Source organism: Macaca nemestrina, chromosome 2 (assembly GCF_043159975.1).
Source record: "Macaca nemestrina isolate mMacNem1 chromosome 2, mMacNem.hap1, whole genome shotgun sequence".
Lineage (NCBI taxonomy): Eukaryota > Metazoa > Chordata > Mammalia > Primates > Cercopithecidae > Macaca > Macaca nemestrina.
The window spans coordinates 39525034-39553024 of record NC_092126.1 but is presented as its reverse complement, the minus strand read 5'-3'; the positions used below and the strand labels follow the sequence as shown (position 1 = coordinate 39553024).

The 27991-nt window shown below is 40.4% G+C and overlaps 2 protein-coding genes and 1 long non-coding RNA gene across 15 annotated transcripts in view; 1 reads left to right on the top strand and 2 right to left on the bottom strand.

The window, feature by feature from the left end:
- The window catches only part of LOC105469919 (interleukin 20 receptor subunit beta), a 43305-nt gene extending 27575 nt beyond the window's left edge, over nucleotides 1–15730 (bottom strand). Inside the window, exons 1-4 of one of the 4 annotated variants that reach the window (XM_024789171.2) lie at nucleotides 1764–1863; nucleotides 1397–1603; nucleotides 428–829; nucleotides 5–195 (exon numbers count right to left, since the gene is read on the bottom strand). In XM_024789171.2, coding sequence (XP_024644939.1) covers nucleotides 5–195; nucleotides 428–471 — 235 coding nt within the window. In that variant the 5' untranslated portion in view covers nucleotides 472–829; nucleotides 1397–1603; nucleotides 1764–1863. Of the gene's footprint in view, nucleotides 1–4; nucleotides 196–427; nucleotides 830–1396; nucleotides 1604–1763; nucleotides 1891–11840; nucleotides 12051–15259 lie in introns of those variants that run through there. The other 3 variants (XM_071090965.1, XM_011721523.2, XM_011721525.3) reach the window with 3 other exon arrangements.
- LOC105469921 (uncharacterized) lies at nucleotides 164–27377 on the top strand. 2 transcript variants are annotated; one of them, XR_980134.2, is made up of 4 exons: nucleotides 164–292; nucleotides 18645–18719; nucleotides 21855–22064; nucleotides 27243–27375. It is a non-coding gene; the product is annotated as an uncharacterized lncRNA (long non-coding RNA). The 2 variants fall into 2 exon arrangements; XR_980133.2 differs by lacking the exon at nucleotides 21855–22064 and having other exon boundaries at nucleotides 27243–27377.
- Nucleotides 23072–27991, bottom strand: part of LOC105469922 (NCK adaptor protein 1) — a 94951-nt gene continuing 90031 nt past the window's right edge. For all 9 annotated transcript variants that reach the window (XM_011721527.3, XM_011721529.3, XM_071090963.1 and 6 more), the window contains 2 exons: nucleotides 27279–27991; nucleotides 23072–25020 (listed from right to left, as the gene is read on the bottom strand). In XM_011721527.3, coding sequence (XP_011719829.1) covers nucleotides 24826–25020; nucleotides 27279–27991 — 908 coding nt within the window. In that variant the 3' untranslated portion in view covers nucleotides 23072–24825. The remainder of the gene's footprint in view (nucleotides 25021–27278) is intronic.

The window sequence follows — 27991 nt, the reverse complement described above, 5'->3', positions numbered from 1 at the left end:
TTACTTGAGTTTCTATTAAAGGGATGTTTCAGGATGCTCCAGGCTGAGGTCTGTGAGCCCAGTGTGGCCCTGACACGAAGGTTGTATGGCACAGTGGCCGTGATGTCATCAGTGACATCACACTCAGGACCTTCAGTGAGTGAGCACCAGCTGCTGGGGATCCAGATGTGGCTCGTGTACAGGCTCTCGTACTCCCTGTCAAAGAGAGGAGGGCACAGAGTTACACCAGCCCCTCTGACACAGGCTCTGTTATGGTTGCAAGTGACTGCCTTCATTCTCCTACTTTGTACAGGTAAGTAAAGTAAGTACTTGCTCATTATCCCAGCTCCTCCACTCTCCTCCCTACCAACCATCCGTTCTCCCTTACTCCTTTTATCGCCAGATGGGGAAAGCTAGGCATAAACATCAATGTGTCTGTATCTCTTACCTCTTCATCTCCAGGGTCATCACCCTAATCTCAGCCACTGTCATTCCTTGCCTTGCCGTGGTCTCCCAGCTTGCACACCTGCCATTCTCGAAACCATTCACCACTCAGCAGATCATGGCATTTCTCTCCTTACTGGCTTCCTACAGGACTTAGAACGGGATCCAAACTCTTGCCAGTGGCCTACAAGATGCTTTGGCCTTCTCTCTCATTCAGCTCCTAAGCATGATATTCTTGCCACACTGGTTATTTCTCCGAAATGCTGAGCACTTTTTGCCTTAGGACCTTTGACTAGCTGTTCACTCCATCTCAAACGCTCTGCCCCTGCGGTTCGCGTGGCCAGCTCCTCTTGTCCTTCAGACATGGCATAAATATCACCTCCTCAGAGAGGCCATCCCAGGCCATCTAATATAAAGGAGACTCAGCGTCAACTCTCTATGGTATCAGCCTTTTAGCTTCCTCCTAGCACTGATTACTGTCCAAAATTCCCTAGAGCAGTGCTTTCCAAAAATAAACTTTCTGTGATGATGCAAATATTCTAAATCGATGTTGTTCAATATGGTAGCCACTGGCCGCATGTGGCTATTAAACACCTAAAATGTGACCAGTGTGGCAGGAAACAGACATTTTAATTTAATTTAATTTAAATTTAAATAACCAGCTGTGGCTGGTGGCTACCATACTAGGGAATGCTGGCCTAATATATTTACCATCTGTATCCTCCTCTAGATGTAAGCTCTCAAAATCCAGAAACCTTGTCAACTATATCCCTGAGCCTAGAAGAATATCTACATATGTAGGTGCTTAGCCTGTACTCATTGTTAATGAAATATATGGAGCAATTTCTATGTCCTTATCAATCTTCAATAGCTGCAAGTACCTGGTCACCTGGAGAAGACTAGAGCCTGCTTGGCCCCAGGGCCAGCTGACCTTTAGGGTTATAGTTTGTTTTGGCTCTAGGTATAAACTTACAGTCAGGAAAAGTGAGGACTCCTCCACCCTTAAAGGATCTGAGTCTCCAATGATTTATCCATCTCAAGTCAGAGTCAAACCCGTTGAACAGTTGATTCACTTTTTAAAAGAACTCCACCAAAAGGTGTTAGGCACATTCGTCTTCCCAGAGAGTTCACTGTCAAATCCACAGAACAATTTCCCTTGCTTCTTCAACTCTTTCAATGCCTATGCAGACAGAGGGGGTAGATCATTGGGGATAATCTATCCCTGGACTCAAAAAGCCACCCTGGGCTCAGGAGGAAGGGCTATGCCTTCAGGAACCAACTTCTGCCTAAGGGAGAAGAACTATTAAAAATAAGAGGAAAAAAAAACAAAAAAAACTCACCCCTGGTATTCGACAGAATAGTACACTGTTTCTCCAAGCACGGTCACTGGGCTCCACATCAAGAGATGCTTCATGTTGGTTGAGAGCACAGAGAGGTTCTGAGGGGCAGGCAGAATGGCCACTTCATCTAGGATCAAGGCAGATAGCCAGGCTGACAGGTGGGCTCATAGTGGGAGAATGCCACAGCTTCAAATTAATGTCTAATGAAGGGCCTCACCAGCGGAGGTTGCAGTGAACCAAGATTGTGCCACTGCACTCCAGACTGGATGACAGAATGAGACTCTGTCTCCAGAAAAAAAAAAAAAGGCCTCACATGTTTATAAACCAGAAACAAATTTTTGATACCATCATTGTAATTCTGACTTTGTTGATAAATGACATATCAATATTAATAATGACTAATATTTATCTAATACTTACCATGTTCTATCTAGGCCACGTGCTGGATTTTTACATGATTGTCTCATTGAATTCTCATGACCATACTGGGAGGTAAAGACCATTAGTTTTTCCATTGTACAAATGAGAAAACTGAGTCACATTATTTATGACTCTTCAGTTAGACTGACCAGGATCCAGCGACTCTGCCACTTACTATGTGGCTTTAAGCAAGGTGCATAAACATGAGCCTCTTAATCATTCATGGAAAACCCATGCAGACTACCACAATATTCTCATCACCTCCCTCTCCTGCCACTGCCATCCTCAGATGCCAAAGCACATCCTTTCATGTCCCTCAGCAAGGCCAAATGGGGCATCAGCTGCCAGGTGGGAAGTACAGGCTCAGATCTGCTGTGGAGAGGGTCCATTCAAATGGGACACAAAGCCAGCTCTGCGACTCCACCCCAGAAAGACTGCAGGCCCCTGAGTCAGTCTGGGACACCAGTATGCCCAGAGTGTGCCCAGACACAGTGTGCCCAGAGTATGCACACAGTGGGACTACGATTTGTAGAGAACGAAAGAGCCCTATGAAGGTGAACCTGCTCATAAGGACTTTGGGCAGTCACAAAGCCAAACACTTCATCCTCACATGTCACCCCAAGGTACAGTCTGAACTCTCTGCTGTGCTCCTCTTTAAATGCCCAACACCTGCCTCCCTTTGCTGTTATAGTACAGTGATAACATCTACAGCATAGTAGGGGTGGGGCTGGAGTCCTCATTCAGGACTTTTCATCTCTGTGCCTATCTCCAGATTGGCACCTGCTGTTCGTTATCAAGCCCTGTGACCACAAAGGGATGGAAGGCTGCTGGGGACACCCCACCTGGTTTCCCTGTTCCTTCGCTAATGTAGGGCCCTAGTGATGCACCTCCACCTCACCCTCAGCATCCATAGTCTGTTCTGTGGGGAAACACCGGGAGCACCCACAAGGCAGGCTTCCTGACCCCACCCACCCCCAAGCTTGAAATCACCCAAGGGATGGAAAGGAAAAGGGGTGGAGTGGTACAGGAGGACAGGGAATGGTCCCCTCTGACACCTTCCTCTGGTAAATAAAAAAAAAAAATTCTCTAGCCAGCTATTTGGGGAATATAAAGCCATATAAATATAAAGCTACGTTTTATAAAACTAGTTAATGTAATTACATAATTAAATTATGTCAACAAATCCATTTATTAATTAACATAATTTAATTATATAACTTAAAGCTCTCAGAAATGAAATCTCCAGGCACATACAGTTTTAATGGAAAATGCTACCAAACATTTAAAGAAGACAACATCAACAAAATGCAATTTCCTCTAAAACAGAATAGGAAAGAACAGTTTCCAGCTTATTTTATGAGGCCAGTATTACTGTGATACCAAAATTAGACAAGGAAAATATATACATAAACTACATAAAAATATATCTCATAAACTTAGACAAAAATCTTCAACAAAATATTAGCAATCCAAATTCAATAATGTACAAAAAGAACTGTATACTATGACCACGTGGGATTTGTTCTAGGTATGCAGGGCTGGTTCAACATTTGAAAATCAGTTAATGTAATTTACCATGTCAATAAAGTAAAGAATAAAATCATAAATCATATCAATTGACACAGAAAAAGGATTTACAAAACCCACATCCATTCATTATGAAAAATAGGACAAAACAGGCCTGGTGCGGTGGCTTATGCCTGTAATCCCAGCACTTTGGGAGGCCGAGGCAGGCGGATCACCTGAGGTCAGGAGTTTGAGATCAGCCTGACCAACATGGTGAAACCCAGTCTCTACTAAAAATAGAAAAATTAGCTGGGTGTGGTGACGCACGCCTGTAATCCCAGCTACTTGGGAGGCTGAGTCAGGAGACTTGCTTGAACCTGGGAGATGGAGGTTGCAGTGAGCCGAGATCACACCACTGCACTCCAGCCTGGGCGGCAAAGCAAGACTCCATCTCAAAAAAAAAGAAAAACCAAGACAGAACCAAAACCTCTCTTCAAGTTAAGAGCAGCAGGGAGTTACCACAACTTGATAAAGACCATCTACAAAAAACCTACAGCTAACATCTTACTTAATGGTGAAGGACTGAATGCTTCCTCTCCAAGATCAGGAACAGGCAAAAATGTACACTCTTATCACTCTTATTCAACATACTACTGAAAGTTCTAGCCACTGTAATAAGGCAAGCAAAAGAAGTAAAAGAAATACAGATTATAAAGGAAGTAGTTAAACTTGCCCTATATGCAAATGACATGATATGCTATGTAGAAAAATCCCACAGAATCTTAAAAAAAAAAATCTGAAACTAGGCCAGGCACAGTGGCCCACGCTTGTAATCCCAGCACTCTGGGAGGCCAAGGCAGGCGGATCACCTGAGCTCAGGAGTTCGAGACCAGCCTGAACAACATGGCAAAACCCCATCTCTACTAAAAATACAAAAATTAGCTGGGCGTGGTGGTGCGTGCCTGTAATCTTGGCTATTCATGAGGCTGGGGCAGAAGAATCGCTTGAACCCAGGAGGTGGAGGTTGCAGAGAGTTGAGATTGCACCACTGCACTCCAGCCTGGGCAACAAAGCAAGACTCGGTCTCAACAACAAAATTATATTTCTATATACCAGCAACAAACACATACACAGACATTAAAAATTATAATCACTGAAAAAAATAGGTGTATATCTAAAAAAATATATTCAGGGTTTGTATAGGGAAAACTCCACAATGCTAAATGAAGTCAAAGAAGATTTAAATAAATGGAGAGACATACTGTGTTCATGCATTAGAAGATTCAACAGTTAAGATGCCAGTTCTCCCCCAAATTGATATATAGGTTTAATGCACTTCCTATCGATAGTCCAGCAAGTTTTTTGTTAACATAGATAAGTTTTTCCTAAATTTTATAAGAAACGTCAAAGGAACTAGAATACCTAAAAGGAGGGGGAAGGGCTTCAAGAGAGCTGACCAGAAGCATTTCATGCTTACCTCCTCCACTTAGAAGAACCGAAATCATGTATATACAGTCACACTTTGAATACATTATCCACAAGAGAACACTGGAACTCAACAGAAAAGTTACAGGAAACACCAAAAGCAAGGAAAGAGGAGGAGAGGCAGACTGCTTGGCTAGGATCAGCTGGCAGCCAAGAGTGACTTCTCAATGTGGGGAAAGAGTAAGTGAGAGACTTCCGGTGGCCCTCATTCCCACCATGGAATCATGCAGTCCTGGCCGTGAGAGAGTTCCTCAACCCTTCTAAGTCCTGAAAACATACATAGGGAGCTGCCAGGGGAATGGGGGACAAAATTGTCCCAAGAAGGGAACTCATGCTGGGTCCCATACTTTTTCTGAGACCCAAACAGTTACAGCAAAGCACCATTTTAAATCCTAGTCTTTGGCAGATGCACATGCTATCCTGGTGGCCAGCAGCACCATTAGAGAAACTCAAGCTATTGCTGCGAGACTAGGGCACAAACTGGGAATGAACTCCCACAGCCGAGACTGAGAATCAAGTGAGGCATGGGCTGCAGCTCTCAATGCTGGGAAGTGAGTGCTGCCAGGACTGAGACTGGGATGAAAACAGGCACAAGTTGCCACTGGGGCTTAGTCACAAGCTGGTTGGGGGCTCCTGCAGCAAGGTAAGGGCTCAAGCTAGGTGTGGCCAGCTGCTGCCAGGGCTGGGGGGTAAGCTCCACCAGGGCTGAAGCATGAGACAGGTACATGTTCCCCACCTACTGGCCCAGGCTGTAGCCACAGAGGTCAGCCCCACCCTCTCCAGTGGGAGGACCTCAGCATGGCTACTACCACTCCTCACCCATGCATTCCACCTGAGACCTGAGGATTGCCCTGACCTCTACCCGCCATGACTGGTGCCTGCTCCCACTTTGAAGGGCCTGAGCACAAGCCCACCCAACCCAGCTTCACCCCCTTCTCTGAGACACAGCACATAGCCCGCGGCCTTGGAGGGTGACAAGGGCACCTTGGGCACCTGAGTACTCCTTCTGGGGTCCTGTGGTTGGGTCTAAACTCTCAGCTGCCATCACGTCAGCTGGCAAGTACCACCTGCAGTCCTGGAGACTGTCCTATACAGCCCATCACACCCACTGCCATCATAAAAGGACAACTCTTAGAGCTCAGATAATTATCCTGCCACTGCTACTGCCATCACTTGTGCCATGCTAGCTGTCCAGGGCCCCAAGAACCCTCTTGCCTGCCCAGTCCACCACTACCACTGCCAGCATCCAAGCAAGTCATGTGGAGGCCCAAGAATCAACGTGCTGGCAACCACCAACACCAGTGCCAGCATACCCAACCCTGGGACACAAGGATAGGCATACTCAGACCACCAGTGCCAAAATTGGGGCCTGTAGACTGGCCCACCTGGCATCCCACAGCACAACTTCACCACAGACTCCAATAACTGTACCCTAACCCACTGATGAAATCACAGATTATACTAATGCTGCAGCCAAAGTAGCCAGAATAAAAGCAAAAATGGGCCAGGCACAGCAGCTCACACCTGTAATTCCAGCACTTTGGGAGGCAGATGCGGGCGGATCACGAGGTCAAGAGATCAAGACCATCCAGGCTAACGTGGTGAAACCCCATCTCTACTAAAAATATGAAAATTAGCTGGGAATGGTGGCGTGTGCCTGTAGTCCCAGCCACTCGGGAGGCTGAGGCAGGAGAATGGCATGAACCTGGGAGGCGGAGCTTGCAGTGAGCCAAGATCGCGCCACTGTGCTCCACACTCCAGTCTGGGCAACAGAGCGAGACTTCGTCTCAAAAAAAAAGAAAAAAAAAAAAAGTATATATATATATATATACACACACACACACACACAAATGGCCAACAGATATATGAAAAAATGCCCAATATCACTAACCATCAGAGAAATGCAAATTGAAACCTCAGTGAGATGTCATCTTACCCCAGGTCAGAATGGCTATTACTAAAAAGACAAAAAATAACAAATGTTGATGAGGATGCAGAGAAAAGGGAACTCTTACACACTGTTGGTGGGAATGTAAACTATTACAGCCACTATGTAAAACAGTATGGAGATTTCTCAAAAAACTAAAAATAGAATTACCATTCCATTCAGCCATCCCACTACTGGGTATCTACCCAAAGGAAAATAAATCAATATGTCAAAGGGAAACCTCCCCTTTCATGTTTATTGCAGCACTATTCACAACAGCAAAGATAAGGAATCAACCTAAGCATCCATAATGGATGAATGGATAAAGAAAATGTGGTATATATACACAATGGAATACTATTTATTCACTCATAAACAGAAAGGAATCATGTCATTGGCAGCAATGTGAATTGAACTGTATCTTAAGTGAAACAAGCCAGACACAAAAAGACAAATATCATATGTTCTCACTTATATGTGGGAGCTAAACGATTTTATCATACAGAGGTAGAGAGTGAAAAGACAGATAACAGAAACTGGGAAGAGTGAGTGGGTGGGAGTGGGGAAGAAGAAGAGAAGTAGGTTAAATGGTAAAAACATACAGTTAGATAGAAGTGGCCAGGCGCAGTGGCTCGAACCTCTAATCCCAGCACTTTGGGAGGCCAAGATGGGCAGATCACTTGAGGTCGGGAATTCAAGACCAGCCTGACCAACATGGTGAAATCCCGTTTCTACTAAAAATACGAAAATTAGCTGGGCATGGTGGCACATGCCCATAGTCCCAGCTACTTGGGAGGCTGAGGCAGGAGAGTCACCTGAATCTGGGAGGCAGAAGTTGCAGTGAGCTGAGATGGTACAATTGCACTACAGCCTGGGCAACAGAGCAAGATTCTGTCTCAACAAAACAAAACAAAACATATAGTTAGAAGGAATAAATTCAATGCCTGATTGCAGAGTAGGGTTTGTTTTGTTTTGTTTTGTTTTGTTTGAGACGGAGTCTCGCTCTGTCACCCAGCCTGGAGAGCAGTGGCGCAATCTTGGTTCACTGGAAGTTCCGCCTCCCAGGTTCATGCCATTCTCTTGCCTCAGCCTCCGGAGTAGCTGGGACTACAGGCGCCCGCCACCATGCCTGGCTAATTTTTTTATATTTTTAGTAGAGATGGGGTTTCACCGTGTTAGCCAGGATGGTCTTGATCTCCTGACCTCGTGATCCACCCACCTCGGCCTCCCAAAGTGCTGGCATTATAGGTGTGAGCCACCGCGCCCAGCCAAAAGTAGGGTTATCTATAGTCAACAAAAATGTATTGTACTCAGGTGATGACTCTCCTAAGTACCCTGACTTTATCACTACACATTATGTACATGTAACAATATTTCACATTTACCCCGTGTGAAATAAAGAAAATAGAAAACAAAGCCGGGTGCGGTGTCTCATGCCTGTAATCCCATCACTTTGGGAGGCCGAGGCGGGGCGGATCATGAGGTCAGGAGATTGAGACTATCCTGGCTAACACGGTGAAACCCCATCTCTACTAAAAATACAAAAAATTAGCTGAGTGTGGTGGCACGTGCCTGTAGTACCAGCTACGGGGGAGGCTGAGGCAGGAGTATCGCTTGAACCTGGGAGGCGGAGGTTGCAGTGAGCTGAGATTGCACCACTGCACTCCAGCCTGGATGACAGAGCAAGACTCCATCTCAAAAAAAAAAAAAAGAGAGAGAGAGAGAGAAAGAAAGAAAAGAAAGAAAAAAAGAAAGAAAAAGAAAGAAAGAAAGAAAAACAAAGAAACTAGAATAACTAAAACCATTTTAATTATAAAGTGAGAGGAATCAATCTACCCAATTCCAAGACTTACAGTAATTAAAACTATGTAGTATTGGCAAAGGAATAGACCCAAGATAAATGGAACAGAATAGAGATTCCAGAAATAAATCCACACAAATGTGCTCAACTGCTTTTTGACAATTCCAGACAAAAGTAATCCTAAAATCCAACAGGCTTTTAGGCCCGGCATGGCAGCTCACACCTGTAATCCCAGAACTTTGGGAGGCCGAGGCAAGTGAATCACTTGAGCTCAGGAGTTAGAGACCAGCCTGGGCAATATGGCGAAACCCCACCTCTATAAAAAAATACAAAAATTAGCCAGGCATGGTGGTCCCAGCTAAGATAGTCCCAGCTACTTCGGAGGCTAAGGTGGAAGGTCACCTGAATCCAGGAGGTTGAGACCATAGCGAGCTGTGATTGCGGCATTACACTCTAGCCTGGGTGACAGAGTGTGACCCTGTCTCAAAAAAAAAGGGCTTTAAACAAGTAATACTGGAACAATTGGATATCTGCAGGCAAAAAAAAAAGAAAAAAAAAAAAAAAAGAACCTCAATCTAAACCTCACACCTTATGCAAAAAAAATGTAAAATACAAAACTCTAAAACTTTTAGGAAAAAAGCAGGAGAAAATCTTCAGGGCTGGGCAAAAAGTTATTAGATCTGACACCAAAAGCAAAATCCATAAAAGACAAAACATGATTTTATTTTATCAAAATTAAAAAACTTTTGCTATGCAAAAGCCCATGTTAAGAGGATGAGATGACAATTTGCAAAGTGGAAAAAAAATTGCAAACCACTATCTCACAAAGAACTAGTAACTAGAACACATAAAAAATTCTCAAAACTCAGCAGTAGAAAAATCAATCCAATTTAAAAATGGGCAAAGGATATGAATAGACATTTCACCAAAGGGGATATATAGATGGCAAATAAGCACACTATTAGCTATTAGGGAAATCCAAATTAAAATCACAATGAGATAGCATTACACAGTTATCAGAATGGCTAAAAGTTTTTAAAGTTACAAAATCAAATGCTGGCAAGGATGCAGAGCAAGTGGATCACTTATACATTGTTGGTAGGAATGTAAAATGATACTGTTTTTCAAAATAGTTTGGCAGTTTCTTGTAAAACTAAACATGTAGTTACTATATGATCTAGCAATTACACTCTTCGGCATTTATCTCAGAGAAATGAAAACTTTACATCACATAAGACCTGCACACAAATATTCGTAGTCAAGCTAGAATCGGCCCAGATGTCCTTCAACAGGTGAATGGTTAGACAAACTGTAGTACATTCATACCACGGAAGAGGGAAACAGATTCTCTAAAACCTCCAGAAGGAATGTAGTCCTGCCCATACCTTGATGTTAGCCCAGTGGAATAATGAACAGATTAACTGCATTTTGAAATAATTTCAGACTTTCAGAAGAGTTGCAAAATAATACAGAGAGTTCTCATATACTCTTCACTCAGCCCTCTGTATGTACATAACCATAGCACAATTATAGAAAATTAAGATATTAATATTAATGCAATATTATTAACTAAGCTTCAGTATTTAATCAAATTTTATCAGTTTTTTCCCTAATGCTTTTCTTTCTTTCTTTTTTTTTTTTTTTTTTTTGCCAAAATCCAATTCAGGATTTTCATTTAACTGTCATGTCTAGTTAGTCTCCTCCAACCTGTTCTCAGTCTGCCTTTGTCTTTTTTAATGATCTTGACCTTTTTTTTTTTTTTTTTTTTTGAGACAAAGTCTTGTTCTGTTGCCAGACTGGAGTGCAGTGGTGCAATCTTGTCTCACTGCAACCTCTGCCTCCCAGGTTCAAGTGATTCTCCTGCCTCAGCCTCCCAAGTAGCTGGGACTACAGGCACATGTCACCACACTTGGCTAATTTTTGTATTTTTAGTAAAGACAGGGTTTCACCATGTTGGCCAGGACGGTCTCGATCTCCTGACCTCGTGATCCGCCTGCCTTGGCCTTCCAAAGTGCTGGGATTACAGTCACACCTGGCCGACCTTGACATTTTTTAGGAGTACTCATCAGTTGTTTTGTAGAACATATCTCAGTTCGGTTTTGTCTGATATTTTCACATGATTTGATTGAGGTTACACATTTTTTCCAGACACTCACAGGGAGTACATGATATCAATCCATTTTGTTACCGGTGATGTTAATTGCCCTGATCACTTGGTTAAGAAAGTCTCTACTGTAAAGCTACCGTTTTCCCCTGTATGGTTAATAAATACCCTGGGGGAGATACTTTGAGACTGTGCAAATATTCCATTTCTCCTTAAACTTTCACCTATTAATTTTAACATCTACTGATGGATATTTCTTGTAACAATTATTGCTGTGATGTTCTAGTAGTGATATTTTATTTAATTGTATTCTTTTGTGAAGAAGAGCTGTTCCTTCTCCACCATTTATTTATTTATTCAATTATTTATTTTTACCAGTATGGACTCATGGATATTTTAATTTATTCTGTAAAGTCCAACACTATTGTTATTTTGTTATTCAAATTGTTCTAGCTTTTGGCCAATGGGAATACTTTCAAGTTGCCTGTGTCCTTTTAACTTGTTCCCACCCCTTTTACTCATGTTATTTTTATTAATAGATATTTAAATTTTTGGAATACTTTTAGATTTACAGAATAATTGCTGAGATAGTACACAGTGTTCCTATATATCCTTCACCCAACTTCCTGAATGCTAACATCTTATGTAACCGTAAAACATTTGTCAAAACTAAAAAGCCAATATTGGGACATTATTGTTAACTAAACTCGAGTTTATTTCAATTTCACTAGTTTTTCCACTAAGGTCTTTCTTCTATCCCAGGATCCAATCCAGGATACTATGTTAACTGTTAAACTTAGGCCCTCATCCTTTTATAATCACTTCATTACTTACCACAAAATGCTCTTGTCTCATCTTGTTTTTTCCCTGCCCAGTCCTGGAATCAATCACTTCTCTAAGGAGCCCCACCCATGGAGTTTTGAAAAAGTCCCAACATCCAGACAGCACCCTAGATTAACTCAGAATCTCTAGCTGTGAAGTCACGGAATTTAGCTTTTAAAAAGTTCCCCAGGTAATTCCAATGTGCATTTGAGATTGGGAACCACAGATCTAGACTTTACTTCTGGTGGCTAAAGAATAGTTAAAATTTTGTTAAATTCCCAAATGTCAAAGACTTTAGTGTACTTCTCAGCAGGCTCTTAGGCTCCCTGAAGACAAATTTTTTAAATCTCTGCAATCAGCACACATCCCAGAACCTGGTATATAAACAGTGTTAAAAGAATGAAAGTTGAACAAGTAAACTAAGCTTTGGCTTCCTTGGGGAAATTAGCCTAGGTCTAACTCTTTTAACTCTCATTCGTCTTTAAATCAGACCCTTTTTGCTGCTGAACACCTATTTCATAAAACCTTGAGTGAGTCAGTCCAAGGGAAGTAGCGTGAAGCCTACCCACCATAAAGCCCTGGGGCAACCTTTCCAGGCAAAAATCTTTGCATCTCTTCTCTGAAGCACGCTCAGTGGGTCTGATGTCCACTCCCTTTATCTTCTTCTTCTGCCACCTTTACCTCTATCTTCTGTCACCTTTACCTCTAACAGCCTTTAAGGCTAATGCATTAGAAAAGGTAGCACCATTTTCTTTATTTCCTTTCCTTTGTCCCTCCTCCCTTCTTCTACCTTGTTTTAATGTCTCAGCTTCTTCTGCAGAGAAGTGTAAAGGGCACAGGCTCTGGAGCAGACCAAACCATCATCAAATCCCAATTCCCCCACTTACTAGATATATGTACTTGGACAAATAACTGAACCTCTCTTAGTCTCTATCCCTAATGTGTGGAGTGGGGATAACACCTGCCTTGCAGGATTCATGTGAGAAGTCAAAAGAACATTTTTGCTCACCTAAGGCAAAATGTGTACTCAGAAATAGCAGTTGTGATTGTCATTGTTATTATTACTATTGGTAGCAGAATCAGCTTTCTGAATCACACTCTATTATTTGGGAGGGACAGGACAAGGCAAATGATTTCTATGAAAGACAGCCATGGCCGGGTGCGGTGGCTTACGCTTGTAATCCCAGCATTTTGGGAGGCCAAGGCAGACAAATCACGAGGTCAAGAGATTGAGACCATCCTGGCCAACACGGTGAAACCCTGTCTTTACTAAAAATACAAAAATTAGCTGGGCGTGGTGGCATGTGCCTGTAGTCCCAGCTACTCAGGAGGCTGAGGTAGGATAATTGCTTGAACCCGGGAGGTGGAGGTTGCAGTGAGCCAAGATCGCACCACTGCACTCCAGCCTGGCAACAGAGTGAGACTCCGTCTCAAAAACAAAACAAAACAAGACAAACAAACAAACAAACAAAAAACACATCCACAACTCTACCCATCTGTCCAGTGATCTAGTAACCAACAGAAGTTCATTCAGAATTTGCAGAATTCATCACAGGCACCTACACAATCCAGAGGAAATGGTCAAAACTGCATAAAGGCAACCTCAGCTAAAGCAATTATCTACTGATACCATCATCTGTATAACCAACAGATAACAATAACTAACATTTGGGGGTGGGGAAATGTTGAAGTCTTCAAAGTGCTTTTGTTTGTGCCATCTTATTTAACCCCTCATAACCTGAAAGTGGCTATTATGACCATTTCACAGGTAGGGAAACTGACGTTACATGATTGAGTCCTGAGCTAGTGAGTGACAGAGCCAAAACTCACACACAGGTCTTTCTGGCGCTGACCTCCTTGTGATTTCGCCACTGAGGTTTTTTGGTGTGTGTGTGTTTTCTATGTAAGTGTGTAAGTGTCAGAAGTGCACACTCACCTCCAGATCTGTTTAAAACAGGAGTTTTCAAGAAAAGACTTATAAGACTGGCGCCATTGAAGAAAATGTCAAGTCAAAAAATGCTGGGCTTTCCTCTTCTCATTCACCCTCCCATCTTCTCATTTCAGCTTAGTGGAGGGATGTTTTCTTGGCAACAGTTTTGTTCCAACAACTAAATAACCAACCAACTAACTAACCAAACAACCAGCATGCTTAGCCTGTGCTAGGGGATGTGGCGACACCAGAAAAGATGCCCAGGCCCAGGCCCTCCAGGCCAGTGCTGGAAAGAGAAGTAACCACCCGAAGCTAAAGTACCTGGGGTCAAAGAAGGGAGAGGTCTTGAAAAGATGTAGAAGGAAAAACTGAAGATGGTGCTTCTGGTGGGAAATTATAACAATAAAGGCCAGAAGGAGGAAATGAAGGTATAATATGATGACTGTTAAGCCAGCAGCTGCTTGTAGTCCATATTTGTTTTCAAGGAGTAGTGAGAAATAGGGTTAAATAAATATAGGGTGGGGCCTGAATATGCTGGGTGATGAGAGACAAACAACAGAATTTGGACACCATGTGCTGAACAACTGGGAGCTGTGAAGGTTTTTAAGAAAAAAACACCATAAATTTGATGTTTAAGCCAGTTTTACACCTTTGCAAATTGTCTTAGTACTGACTTGTTGCCTGATTTAAACTAACTAGAATAATTAAATTAGTTCTGTGTAAAACACACACACACACACACACACACACAGAGAGAGAGAGAGAGAGAGAGAGAGAGAGAGAGAGAGAGAAAGTACTCAAGGCTCCCATCAACACTGCAAAGTGCCTAGTGTCTTGGAGTATCAAAATTAAAAGTTTTCCTTAAACATGATTTGACATGAACAAACATCAAAGGCTAAAGAGTTCCAAGTTTAAGACATTAAAGCAGGTAGATACAAGCAACCAGGAGCGGAGCAGAGAAAATCATGTAATCTCACTGGCAGGGAAAACGTCCCAAACCAAATACTTTTTAGAACGCTATGGAGTACCTTTTCTTCAATGACCAGGAGAGAAATCCAATTTTTTTAAGTCTTGTATCCAATGTTAAGCTCACAAATTGTCTTTTTATTCATGTGTATTTTGCTAGAATCTTTGTTTTAATCTATTCTTATAGTTAACATCTCCAAGACACACACAGAAAGTCTGACAGAACTATGTTGCGCTCTTTAAAACCATACGATAAGATAAATAACAAAGTGCACAGAGCTCTGCTTTTATTTATTTTGATGATTTCTCTTTCTAGATTGTTCTGTGGACATTAAGAAGAGAGATTTCCAAACAGAATGAACGCCTTTTTCTTGGGATGTGGGAATAGAGATTTAGGAGGTGATAAATCTTTTATAAAACAGACATAAGATATTCTATACACATATTTCAACCCCAGGCCCTGGGAAAGTATTTTTTGCCGCCTTAACCAATATTCAAGGCCCAAACTATTGGATGTAGTCTAATTTATACTTACCTGTGAGCAAACATGGAATCAATGCGTAGAAAAACCACATGAAAAGACTTGTCCAGATTTCTTGTAGAACCATTGTGAAAGTCTGCATTTGGTAGACTCAGTTTGACCTAGAACATTGTTTCTTTCCAGAATGAAACATTCTGTCCATCTCAGCCATCTTTCTTCAGAATGCATATGTTGGAGCTGAGGTCTGAGTTGCAGCGAAGCCTGAATTGTTCTAGAGCCGGCCCAGGAAACTCAGAGAGGGCGGGCTCAGAAGCACCCTCCTTTCTGCCCAAACCCAGATATTGCATCAGCGGGGAGTGGCCTAGGAGAGTTCCAGAGAAAATGTAACTTTGGGGAGCTTGAGAATCTGCCTATGAGCAATACCCGCACCACAGGCTCTGTCCTAGAGGACCCTGCACATCCCTAGGAGCCAATGAGCCGGCAGGATTATCTCCCTCCCTCATTAAATAGCTGTTCTCTTCTAAATTTCTCTGTGAATTCATTCAAGCTGGGTACTGAGCAGCTCTTTTTTCTAATACATGCCCACTTCAGAAAAACTAGAGATATTTGAAAAAATTTAAAATACCTTTCTAAAAGTCAGGAGGGTAAAGAAGAATATATAGCTTCATATGTGCATGCATTTGCAAAAAGAAAAACTGAAAGAAGATGTAAGAAATGAACAAGATTGGTTACCTTGAGGCAGAGAAAGTGGGAATTGGAAAGGTGGAAGAGAAAAATGGGAACAAGACTTCTGACTGAATATCTTTGTATATCGTTTGATTACTGAGTCATGTGAATGTACTACTGAAAAATTAAAACCAATTTCAAGAGGTGGAAGAAAAACCTTATGATAGTATTTAGCCCCTTAAAATTTAGCCCTTGAAGGACTTTAACCATCCTAATGTGCAAATACAATAGTGGAATAAACATGGGTTCTAGAGTATAATGTATTTTGGTTCAAGTTTCAGAACTTATAATGTAACCTTGGGAAAGTTGGTCATTTATTTATTCATTCAAGAAACATTCACTGAAGGCCTACTATGTGTTAGTTCTTAGGAATTCAACAGTCCATTCCCTCAACAAGAATTTCCCAACTAGTGGAGAAGATGGATGCAGGAATAATCATAAGTTCATTTTTAAAATGAAGTGACAACAATATTCATAAGGGAATATAGGATCACTAAAAAGAAACATCTAACCCAGTTTGTAGGATCACAGGAAGCTTCCTGAAGGAGGTGACTCCAGGACTGGGTGTTAAACTCCAGAAAAAAAAAAAAAAATCAGCCAGGAATGTTGTTTTTAGGAAACAAGAAGAAGTTTGGTGCAACACGAGAACAAGGTTGAAACGGCGAGAAATGGGGCTTAATGACAGACAGAAACAGGATTCTAGAGAGTTTTGAATGCCTTACTGAGGAGCTTGGAATTTATCCTGAGAGGAATGAATGCCAAAGGAAGGGTTCAAAGCTCAAATATGACTATGTCATTCCCTGCATTTGAGCTTTAAAAAGTTTGTAACTAGGGTGGAGAAAACAGCACAGGGGGCCAGATTGAAGGCAGGAGGGCCATGAGGGAGCTACGGTAGTGATCTAGGCGACAGACACTGTTAGCTTCCACTAGGTTTCTCATGTCTGTAGAGAGAAATGACCAAATTCAAAAGATAAAGAAGGTAGAACTGAAAGCTTCTGGATATTGAGTGAATTAAGAGGGCTGGGGAGGAGGAGCCAAACACGACTTTCAGGTTCTGAGTTTGGGTAACTGGGTGGATGGCAGCACCTCAAGTGAAATAATGAAGTGGGTGGAGTGTGGTCAGGACAGGCAGGATTGGGGGTGCTATAGAAAAAGGCTGCACATGTTCAGCTTGAGAAATTTGAACTTAGATGCTTATATGGGCAGGGGAGTCTCCAGTATATAAATCATCTTTGTTTCCGGTTGATTGGTGTCAACTTTTTAGTTGTGTTACTTCAGGCAAGTCATTTAAACTATCTGCTTTATGGTTCTCATCTGAAAATTGGGAACAAGTATTAGTATCTGACTCAGGGCTGTTGTGAGGACTAAGTGAGACTTAGAACAGGATCTGGCACAAAAAAAAGTATACAATAAACATTGCTGTATATCTTTTTACCACACCATAGCCAAGAAAACTTGGTGCATATTTTCCTTGATCCCAGCACTGTGAGTCAGTAGTCACATCTGTGCTTTGACCTCTGGTCACTAGCTGCTGTACAGTCTCTCACTGCTCCTCTTAAGAGTGCTTCATACATGGCCTCAACATCTGTCCCCAATCTTACCTTTGTTCTCCATCTTGGCTTCCTGATTCCTCTCTTCTAAGTTCACTTCTGCTCACAGTTCCAGCATGTCAAAAGTTAACAATATAAGCCAATGTGTATTGGTTATCTATTATCTGCCAGGATTTGTCCTAAAGGGTTTCTACACACTATATACATGTCCATATATTACACAACAGACTTGCAAGGTAAGATATGATTTGATTCTCCACTTTTCAGGTGAGAACACAGGGCTCAGAGAAATTAACTTACTGTAGATCACAGCTCGTCAGGGATGGAAACAGGAATTCCAACTGAGGTCTGCGTAACTCCAAGCTTTTTTCACTCACCTTAATTGCCTCCCAGTTAGCATCAAAGGAATGCTTCAATGTGTCTGCGGGACAGAGGAGTGATCCAAGAGATCAGCAAAGACTTTAGGGAATAGGCAGACCTCAATATGAGGTTCCGGATGTACCAATTAGATATGGGTAGGAGGGGAAGAGAGGCACACTGTTCATCATTCCTTTTGGGAGAATGATATGAGCAAGGATGGAAAGGTAGAGGGGAACATGACTGAATTAAGAGGATGAAAAGGAAAGTAAACAGAGAAAATGGAAGAAAGAATAAGAATCATGTAGCTATGCTGTCGGAGAAGAAGAGTTGTTCACCAAACTTTGAAGTGTTATGATGGATAGTTAGCTCCACCTGCTCATGGGTCCCTGTCAAGACACTCCTGTCCAGCACTACCATACTCTGGCAAGACAGTACTGCCTGCCAGTCATTCGTAAGCCATTGCACAGAGTCTGCCCTGGGCTCAGCACACCTCAAGGGGCACTGAGAGATAATGCCATCTGCCTGTCATATTTTTTGAACAATAATCCGTTTCAAGCCTGGGTCATGACCCAGCAAGTAACTCAGACCACCCACCTCTACCTGGGTTGTATCACTGGGTGAGGACTTCTGGAGGGCTGTGCCTCACCTGCTAACCCCTAACATTCCTGGATGATCCCTGACCCTGATTTTGCCTTTCTCTTCTGGCTTTGGGGTGCCCCTCTATAGAAAGAGAAGTTGTAATGTCTTGTCTATGCAACATGCACAACGAAACTATTCTCTATCCTGTTTCCTGCACTTCTCAGGTTAATTTCTGGTGCCTTCCATGGAGGATCATCCACGTCAGAAGATAAACTGCTGGAAGAATAGACCTATTTCCTGTAAGTAGGTACAGTTCAGAAATAGGATTTTTTTTTTCTATTACACTATTTGCCACTTAAATCTCTGATATTTAATTATGGAAGGAAAAGCAGCAGAGAAAAGGTTTTTATGAAAAGGTTGAGGCAGTGGGGAGGGATGGGAAGTTTTGTGGCCAAGGAAGAGAACCCTAAGCTCTCTGTGCCCTGCAGGGCCAAGACTAAAATTAAGGGAAGCACCTAGGGTGCAAAATCGGAGGCACTCACTCTTAGGGTTATGCAAGTCCAGGATAGGCCCTGTGTCCTTCAATGAACTATGTGGTCAACTACTACTTTCCAGTAATCTTCCTTTCCCCTACTTAACACAGAATAGTTCCTTCCCTTTGCATTAAGATTCTTAGATATCTACATACTGTGTTTTAGCACTTCTGACATTTAGTTGGAGCTCACTGTCTCAATTTTTTCTTTCTAGAAGTAACATAGGGAATTTAAATAGCGGAATTCCATTTGTCTTAGACTCTTCTAATTCATGCTTCCACCAAGTCTGTTCCAGGTGGAGTTTCACTCTTGTTGCCCAGGCTGGAGTGCAACAGCGTGATCTCAGTTCACCACAACCTCTGCCTCCCGGGTTCAAGCGATTCTCCTGCCTCAGCCTCCCAATGGCTGGGATTACAAGCATGTGCCACCACGCCTAGCTGATTTTGTATTTTTAGTAGAGACTCTGTTTCTCCACATTGGTCAGGCTGGTCTTGAACTCCCGACCTCAGGTGATCCGCCTGCCTCGGCCTCCCAAAGTGCTGGGATTACAGGTGTGAGTCACTGTGCCCAGCCCCAGGTAGAATTTCTACACATTTTTAGAACCTAATTTTCAGGGCTCCTGCATTCCTTTTTCACTTCTGAAACACTTCCATTTTTCAATTTCCTCCCAAATGTTTACTGTCTGGTCATCAGGAATTTAACCTCCACGGTTTCCTTAGAGTGTGCTCAATTAGAACCCTTAAGTCGGCCAAACTGTCCTTTCTGTAGTTAGCTTTTTCTGACATCCCCCCAAAAAACTCCTCTTAAAATGGAGAATCAGGGTTTATTCAGAATAGCCTTCTGTAGTTAAATGCTCCGCATTTCAATAAAATACCATTTTGGTCAAATTTAAAATCTGAAAACCAGAAACAATGCTCTGTAATAGTGAAGTTCCACATAATTTTCAGATGATTTTGGTTGCTGTATTTTATTCAGTCACGGGTTGTTCATAGTCATCAGTGATTCTATTAAGTGAAGCACACAGTATACTCAAAGGTCAATTTTATCAGAGGCCTCTTTTTATCATCCTATATAAATTAACACCCTCACCCTCACTCAACCCTCACCCTGCTCTATTTTAATTCAGAGCTCTTCTCCATTATGTATTACATCACTAAAACATAAGTTTTATAAAAACTTTGTCCATTTTCTTCATTATTACATTGCTAGAACAGTCTCAGCTCAGCAATATTTGAGGTGAGCTGGTTGGATAAATTGATTATGAGTATCTCCAAAAGGTATTTAAACATAAAATCACACATAGAGAGTGTAACCATTAAAAAAATATTTTCATCTTGACATCATCATATGCCCTGATGAATTTGTTCTCTATAACATCCCCCTTGAGAAAATATCAAGTTTGACATTACTTCTCCTAGATAAGCCATCCTTATTCGATTACTAAGTTTCCTTCAAAAGGACTCAAAAAATATCAGTTTAATAACCATTCCTGTGTTTAGCCTAAAATAGACAACACTTAACAGTCTCATTCTGGAATTCACCTTTTCGTCTCAGTAATTTCATGAAGGCTATCTGAAAAGTTTCTCCATAGTCTAAGATATAAATTATCTGAGCACAGAAATTTATTTAAAGCAACTACCTTAGAAATCTACTTTAACTCACCAGGAAATATTCTCAAAGACACTAATTTAAAACACTTCCCTCTGTGAACATGGCGGCTGACAGCTCAAACTCCTCCTCTGTTCAAAACCCCACCAAGCGTAACGCCAGTTCTACTCATTAAACAAATCTCAGCAAACTATGTATACTTTCAGATAAAAGGTGCACATCATTAGTAGAGTAGAAATAAACATTTCAGTTCCTAAGTCATTTAGTTTAGGTCATGTTACAGCAAGAAGTTAGGGTGTGGGGCATGCATATCATGCTGGTCTGTCAAGTGTTAAAAAGATAGCAGAGAATTGAGTCACAAAAACTTGCTAAACACTAACAAAACCAGCCTATCAGAATCGAGTAGCAAGCCAATGCTTCTAATAACGTTTCTCCAGAAACAGTACATCTGTCATTTTTTTTAAAAAGGGTAGTGTTCAAACCACAAAATTAAGATAGCATCTATTCTATATCAAAAGTCCTTTACGAAAAAAGTGACCTTGATTGTGAGGCCATTTGGAAAGTTAAAAGTTCTATAAATGCAAGATTATAAAGGACCTCTTATCTTCTAGCAAAGTGTTAAAATGGAAAACTTAGGGAGTACTGTAATGTCACACTCCTAATTTCTTGATTTGGACAATGTAACTGAGTGTTTCTGAAAAAAAAATGGTAATTTCCAGATTCCAAACCCAAAACTTTCCATGTTACAGGAAAAATAGGGAGAGTAAACTGCATGTGGAGATCTCAACTAGGGAGAAAAGGGTTGGGAGTGTGAAAGTTAATTACACAAATTGGGTAATTCTTGTCATACCCAACAAAATCAGATTCAATGCGCTAAGGGGAAAAAGTACTCGAAAGGCATAGCAGCTGCTCCACGAACTGTTTTCCACAAGCCCAGCTACTGAAACAGCCAACTGCAAACCCTCAGATCAGTTTTACCTAGTAGCTGCTGAAATGACCTGCTGTGACTCCAAGATTGGTTTTACCTATCACTGTCACACACCAGTTTGCCAGCTCCCAAAAACTTCTCTAGAGCCAGAGTTTTCTTTCAAAACATACGTAACATTTCTCTTTATAATAAAACTCCCAATCTTCTCTGTTCTTTGGACATACCAAAAACTACTGTGTATATGCCCTGAATTACAATTCTTGCTTCCCAAATAAAACGTTTCAGAGATTCGTCTCTATATTTTGACTTCAAAATTTTATGTGAAACTCCCTAATTTTTAAATGTTGGCAATTAATTTTTTAAAGCACTGTGTGGGTTGAACAGCATTTCTGTATAAGGCCACTGCGTTCAGATGTACCCTGAGGAAGGTACCCCAGCAACAAGGTGGGAGTGAAATTCAAACTTCTAGAGAAGGGCTGGGCCTGCCTAGAGAAAAAGATGCCTTTTCCTAATTCTCACAAAGGTACTACATAGACTGTGACAACCCTGCTTCTATGCAACCTCTGGATTATAAGGTAGGACATTACAGCTGGAGGTAATTTAAGTGCCATATTCTGCAAGAATGACCTTATTCTAACCACCCAAGTTGCTCATCTTCTAGGCCTATTTATTCTTCTAGCAATGGCAATAGATTGCATGAAGCCTTCCTGTTTTGTTTAGCAATATTATTTGTCACTAAATAGTGCAGGGTGCATGTGTTAACTGTATAGTGATATACGTGTAATATACGTGTGAATATATATTCAGCTGAATCCTAAGGATTTATGACTAAATAAGGGACACAATGGCAATTGTTTTTGTTACAAAGCTTATATAATGTTCTAAAAAACCTTCTACTAAGATTTTGGGGAAGTCATTTGTAGGAGTTAGGCAGGGTTCCATCTGTTACGTGTATTTAAATTTGAAACTACGCATTCTCCTCATGTGGAAGAAAACTTCTGTCATACTGCTCTTCCCAGGACTCTCCTCCTAGGCTAAAACCAAACATACACAGAGTAGTGTGTCATGATACACACACCAGGCTGGGAATAAGGAAACTTGGTTTCTAATACAAGTATTGTTACTATCTAGCTATGTAGATGTTTTCCAGGGTTGTTTCAGTTCTTAAAGTTACTTCAAGTATTATAAAAACAGTCACTGGTGTAAGCATTGTGTTAAGACTTTTTAAAAACTGGTAAAATGTGTAAGTACAAAATAAGTAGCTTCCAGCGAGGTTTTTATACCGTATTAAGAGCACACAATAGATATTACTGGCACACATGGGTTATCTGGGAGCTCCATAGCTACGATAAACCTAAATATGGAACAGAAATTTGCATTTTGTTTCCAGTGCTACTACATTCCTACTTTCTCAAAAGTCTGCTCTATTAATGTCAGCTCAGTGCAGTTTACTGTGAGTAGTTTATGTCTGTGATGCAAAGCATTAATTGTTCCTGTTTTACAAACATACATTTTTTTCATAAGGAAGACTGGGGAAAAACCCAGAAACGTACAGCAAATAAAAGGAAAGCCTCATCATATATATGTTAAAAATTAAGACGATGTTTACTACTAGTCATCCTACAACCATTTAAACAGTTTTCCTCAATTTATATTCATGTGATTTTACAGCAAAGAAGATAAGCATACATGAGTTTTACTTCCATTAAAAACTTAACTATTAATAATTACCTTTAACAAAGGAGCACTGAGTTAGAAAAATAATAGAATATGAACTAAAATGTTTTAAAAGCAGATGTAATAGAGATGAAAATTTGTCTTATTATATTTGGTCACTTCTGCTGCTTAGTGGGAGAAGCCATGGCTGCCACCCAGTGGCAACGTAAGTCTTTAAATGATTTTAAGATTTAAATAATAAAATATTTAAAACATTGATAAAAAAATTCACAAGTTACACAACTTCCATTTTACCATCAATAATTCTGGTGTATTAAATATCTGTTTATAACATAGCAAAGAATTAAAACATCCATATGCTTAGGCAGCATTAGGGAATTTGATGAAAGTATCATATGACATCCTACTCAGTTATGTGGCTTTAGTATTTTTCAATTAAAATATTGACGGCTACTTTACTTAAATTTAAATTTCCACAATAACAGGGGGACAAATTATGACCATAAAATACAACTGGTTTTCTTCTATAGCCTACAGAAGTAGATTAACCTCTCATCCATACACCCAAATTCCTACTTGGCTAAAAAAAAAAAAAGAAAAAATTAAAAATAATATAATTTTCCCTAACCATGAGCACATTCTATTTTTTCCTCAGGTATACATCAGTTTTAGCGTCCCAATCAACAAAATTTAAAGCTGAAAAGAGGAAATGAAAATAGGTAATACCATTCCTGATAATTACTGATATTTAGTGAGGAGAAAAAACCAAGTATCTCACTGCTTCCTATTTTTGCAAAACTTGGCCATAACTTGTTTCCCACTGGCATAAATATAACATATCCTAATACAAGATGCCCTGGTAAAATAAGTGGGATTAAAAAAAATAAATAACACTAGAGCATCTATTTATAGTTTGAAAAGCTAAATATCTCAGAGACAATTTGGCTTTCTTGAATAACCAGATAAGGGAGAAGCACTGGAAAAAAAATTAAGAAAGTGATTTTTGTTTCCAACAGTTGTAAATTAAAATTGTACAACATGTTTTCTAATCTATGTCTCATGTGTCTTTCTGTACGACTGAAAACAATGAATGCATTTTTTAAAATTAAGGCAGACACAATATACTTGGTATTTACAATGGCCTGTGACAAATACAATACCTGGAAATAATTTCTAATTTTTCATTTATTATTGCTATTTAGTCACAGAAAAGATTAACACTCTCCAAGAAATTTATTTTAGCATATGTCATATATAGATATAATAATTTTATATAATGAAAAACCATAACAGAACAGGGCGCCTTTACAAGGAAACAAAGGATAGGCAATAAAGGATTTCTTCCATATAAAGATTCTGATAAGCATTATTTGATTTTTTTTTTTTAAATACAAAACTGTAATATTAGAAGCAAAGGGAAAACAGCAAAGAAAAAAAACAATAAAACAGAAGGCCAAGGATAAGGAACTGTTCTATGCAGATGCACTGCATACATAGTATATATGTATGGGCTGAATTATAATAAAAATACTTATTGTCAATTCTCATAAAGGTTTAGAAACAGCAATTTCCAATCAAGCACGATGGACCCAACATTTTCTCAGTCTTCAATTACATGACAAATTACAGCTATGCAGCAGTCACTTCTGGTCAGCAGTATCATGATAAATGCTTGACAAGATATAATTTTTCTCCTTGTTCACTTGTAAAAATTGGTGCCTTTTTGTAATGTTCTACAAGTTCTTCCATGGTGCTGAATTTACGCTGCCCAATGCAGTAGACAGTCTCTTTTAGTTGGACTTTAAAATGCTTGTTTTTCCCTTGTGCTTTTAGTGATACTGAGAAATCATTTGGCTAAAAGAGAAAAAAAAATACAGTAAACATTTTGAAAGCCCTCTATCAGTATTTTTATATTAAACTAAAAGCTAAAATTTAAGCACTAAGTCCTAGGTACCATGGTAAATTATTTACATAGATTTATCTCCTTTACTCCCTAAAACAAAACCCTTTTTACAGATGTGAAAACTGAGTCTCAGGGAAGCTATTAATAAATTGGCCAGTATCCTCCATCTAGTTAACAACAGAGCCAGGATTCAAACCTGTGTAATCAAAAGTCTCTTAACACCCACAGCTCCACCAGTAGACACCCACAGCAAATCCCTTACATATTTGAAGAACAAGAGCTATCTTCTCTCCAGTCAGAGAAACACATGAGAAAGTTTAAGATACCCACCCAACCCCTTTTCAATGTGTAGCTAACAGTAGCTGTCTTAGGGATAACACGCTGAATTCCCAAAAATGAAGAACACACAAATGAGAATTAATCTAAACTTTAAGGAAAGGCCACAAACTCAAATGCCTACAAGAGCCAAAAGAATAACGTAAACAAGTGTCAGAGTGGAAGGGTAGATGGGCAGAGAAAATGACAGTGTATCACCAATCTAAAGAAGTGGTGACTTCTCAGCTGTGATTGTTGCCCCGCAGGAATAGGGTCTCAATGTTGGTAGTTCTTTCAATTTTAAATGGTCCAAAGTCTGAATTTTTATAATAAATATCCTAATATTTAAATATGGGCAATGAATTTAAACGTTTAAAAAACACTGTGAAGGCTAAACAAAATATGCCTACTTGAGACCTAACCTTAAAAAGTATACTGCTGGCCAGGCGCGGTGGCTCAAGCCTGTAATCCCAGCACTTTGGGAGGCCGAGACGGGCGGATCACGAGGTCAGGAGATCGAGACCATCCTGGCTAACACGGTGAAACCCCGTCTCTACTAAAAATACAAAAAACTAGCCGGGCGAGGTGGCGGGCGCCTGTAGTCCCAGCTACTCCGGAGGCTGAGGCAGGAGAATGGCGTAAACCCGGGAGGCGGAGCTTGCAGTGAGCTGAGATCTGGCCACTGCACTCCAGCCCGGGCTACAGAGCAAGACTCCGTCTCAAAAAAAAAAAAAAAAAAAAAAGTATACTGCTAAAAATAATGGTATATATTGTATTTTGTCTTATATTTATGCTCAATTACCCACAAGAAAATACACACAATTCTGCATTCAAGCTATTTTTTTTAATTAGGTTTTTTGTTGTTGTTGTTGTTGTTACAGTCTATATCAACCCCCAAAAGCCTCTTTTTCTACAGTTACTCCCAAAGTTTCAAACAGTGAGCCAGATCAGGCAACTAACAGAAAATGGATGTCATCACTCTTCCCTACTGCCAACCAACTGCTTTTCTGAGGGATTAGGCACAGGCCCCATTTTCCTGAACTTCATATTAGAAGTTCAATTAATCTCTCTCCCCACCACACCCCACTTCCACACATTTTCTTTCAAAATTTTGTGCAATTACACATTCCCTTTTGTACAAATATACTCACGCAAAGCCAAGATTAATCATGATTTAATAAATGGAAAAGTAATGATATCTTTTATCAAGGAAAAGGGCATTTTTAAGGAAAATGAGTGTCATCAAATTCTAATATCCTAAACAGTATCTAAAAGAGACCATGAAACCATACTATTTTTCAACTTTTATGGTTTTATAGTTTTATTGTTTACTAGTATTGCAATATAATTTACCTTTTATTGCAAATGCATTTCAAACACAGTGTTAAAATAGGTTTTTTGAGATTACAATAAAAAGTGTATTCCAATTTCCAAGTAACCAATTTATGAAGAAACTTAGTATCAATTTTTTAAATTCAGGGATTTCCTATGTCATAAGGACTACAGTGACTATCTTCTTACACATTGTATCCAATAGCAATTTTTAAAATGTTTCCCAATTTAATCTACAGTATTATTCTACATTCAATGAAGAAGTCAATGTTCCATTTTCTCCATTTAGTTTAATGCAACAGAAAATATATCAGGAATGCAAAATCAACAGAACTAGAAAAGACCAAATAACTCAGCATGTAGCATCACTGCCACAACTCTCTTTTCATTGAAAATAGATAGCTAGAAAGAATGCTGACTTTAGCTTTGGAACATTTATGCTTATGTTATGTCCCAGCTTGTTACCTGGTTAACTTTAGGGAAGCCACTTAACCTCTCCATTTCTCTTTTTCTTTTTAATACACAGAGCTCTATTTGTATTTACATCTGAAAATCAACTTACCGAAGATTCACTATCTCGAATGAGGAAATCCCCTTCGTGTCCTCTTTCGTTTAATGCCATTTCTGCTTGATGCCTGGTGACTTTGCCATAATACCAAGGATTGCCAGCAAACTTTCCCGTGAGTGAAGGCCTAATGTAATCACACTGTGGAGGTGATGGCTCCAAACCTGAGGTTAATGGATTATTCTGCATAACGGTAACATAGTTTTTTGGTACTAGACCAACCATACCATTGATCTTCCTGCATTTCCACCATTCTGGGTCATTTTCAGGTTTTTCAATAACATCCATTACATCTCCTTTCTCAAAATTAAGTTCTTCATCGTTAGATGAGCTGAATGGGTAAAGAGCCTGTACCACATGCAACACTTGCCCGGTATTTAGGTTATTGACGACTGCTGCTAATTTCTCTGACAGAGAACCCACATGGTCACCCAAAGGACTGTCACCTTCTTCAGTTACATAGTTTGAAGGGAACCATCCAACTTGTCCATTGTAGCTACCACGCCACCACCCATCACTGCATTTCTCCATGACGATCACCTTTGTCCCCTTTATCAATGACAATTCATCCTCTCTCTCAGCCATGTAGTTAAATTTCACATAAGCGGGCATGTTGAGGTCATAGAGACGTTCCCCTGGGTCAACAAAACTATCATCAGCAGGAGATGCAGAATCTGGCACACTAGGTTTTCTTTTCACTTTTCCAATGC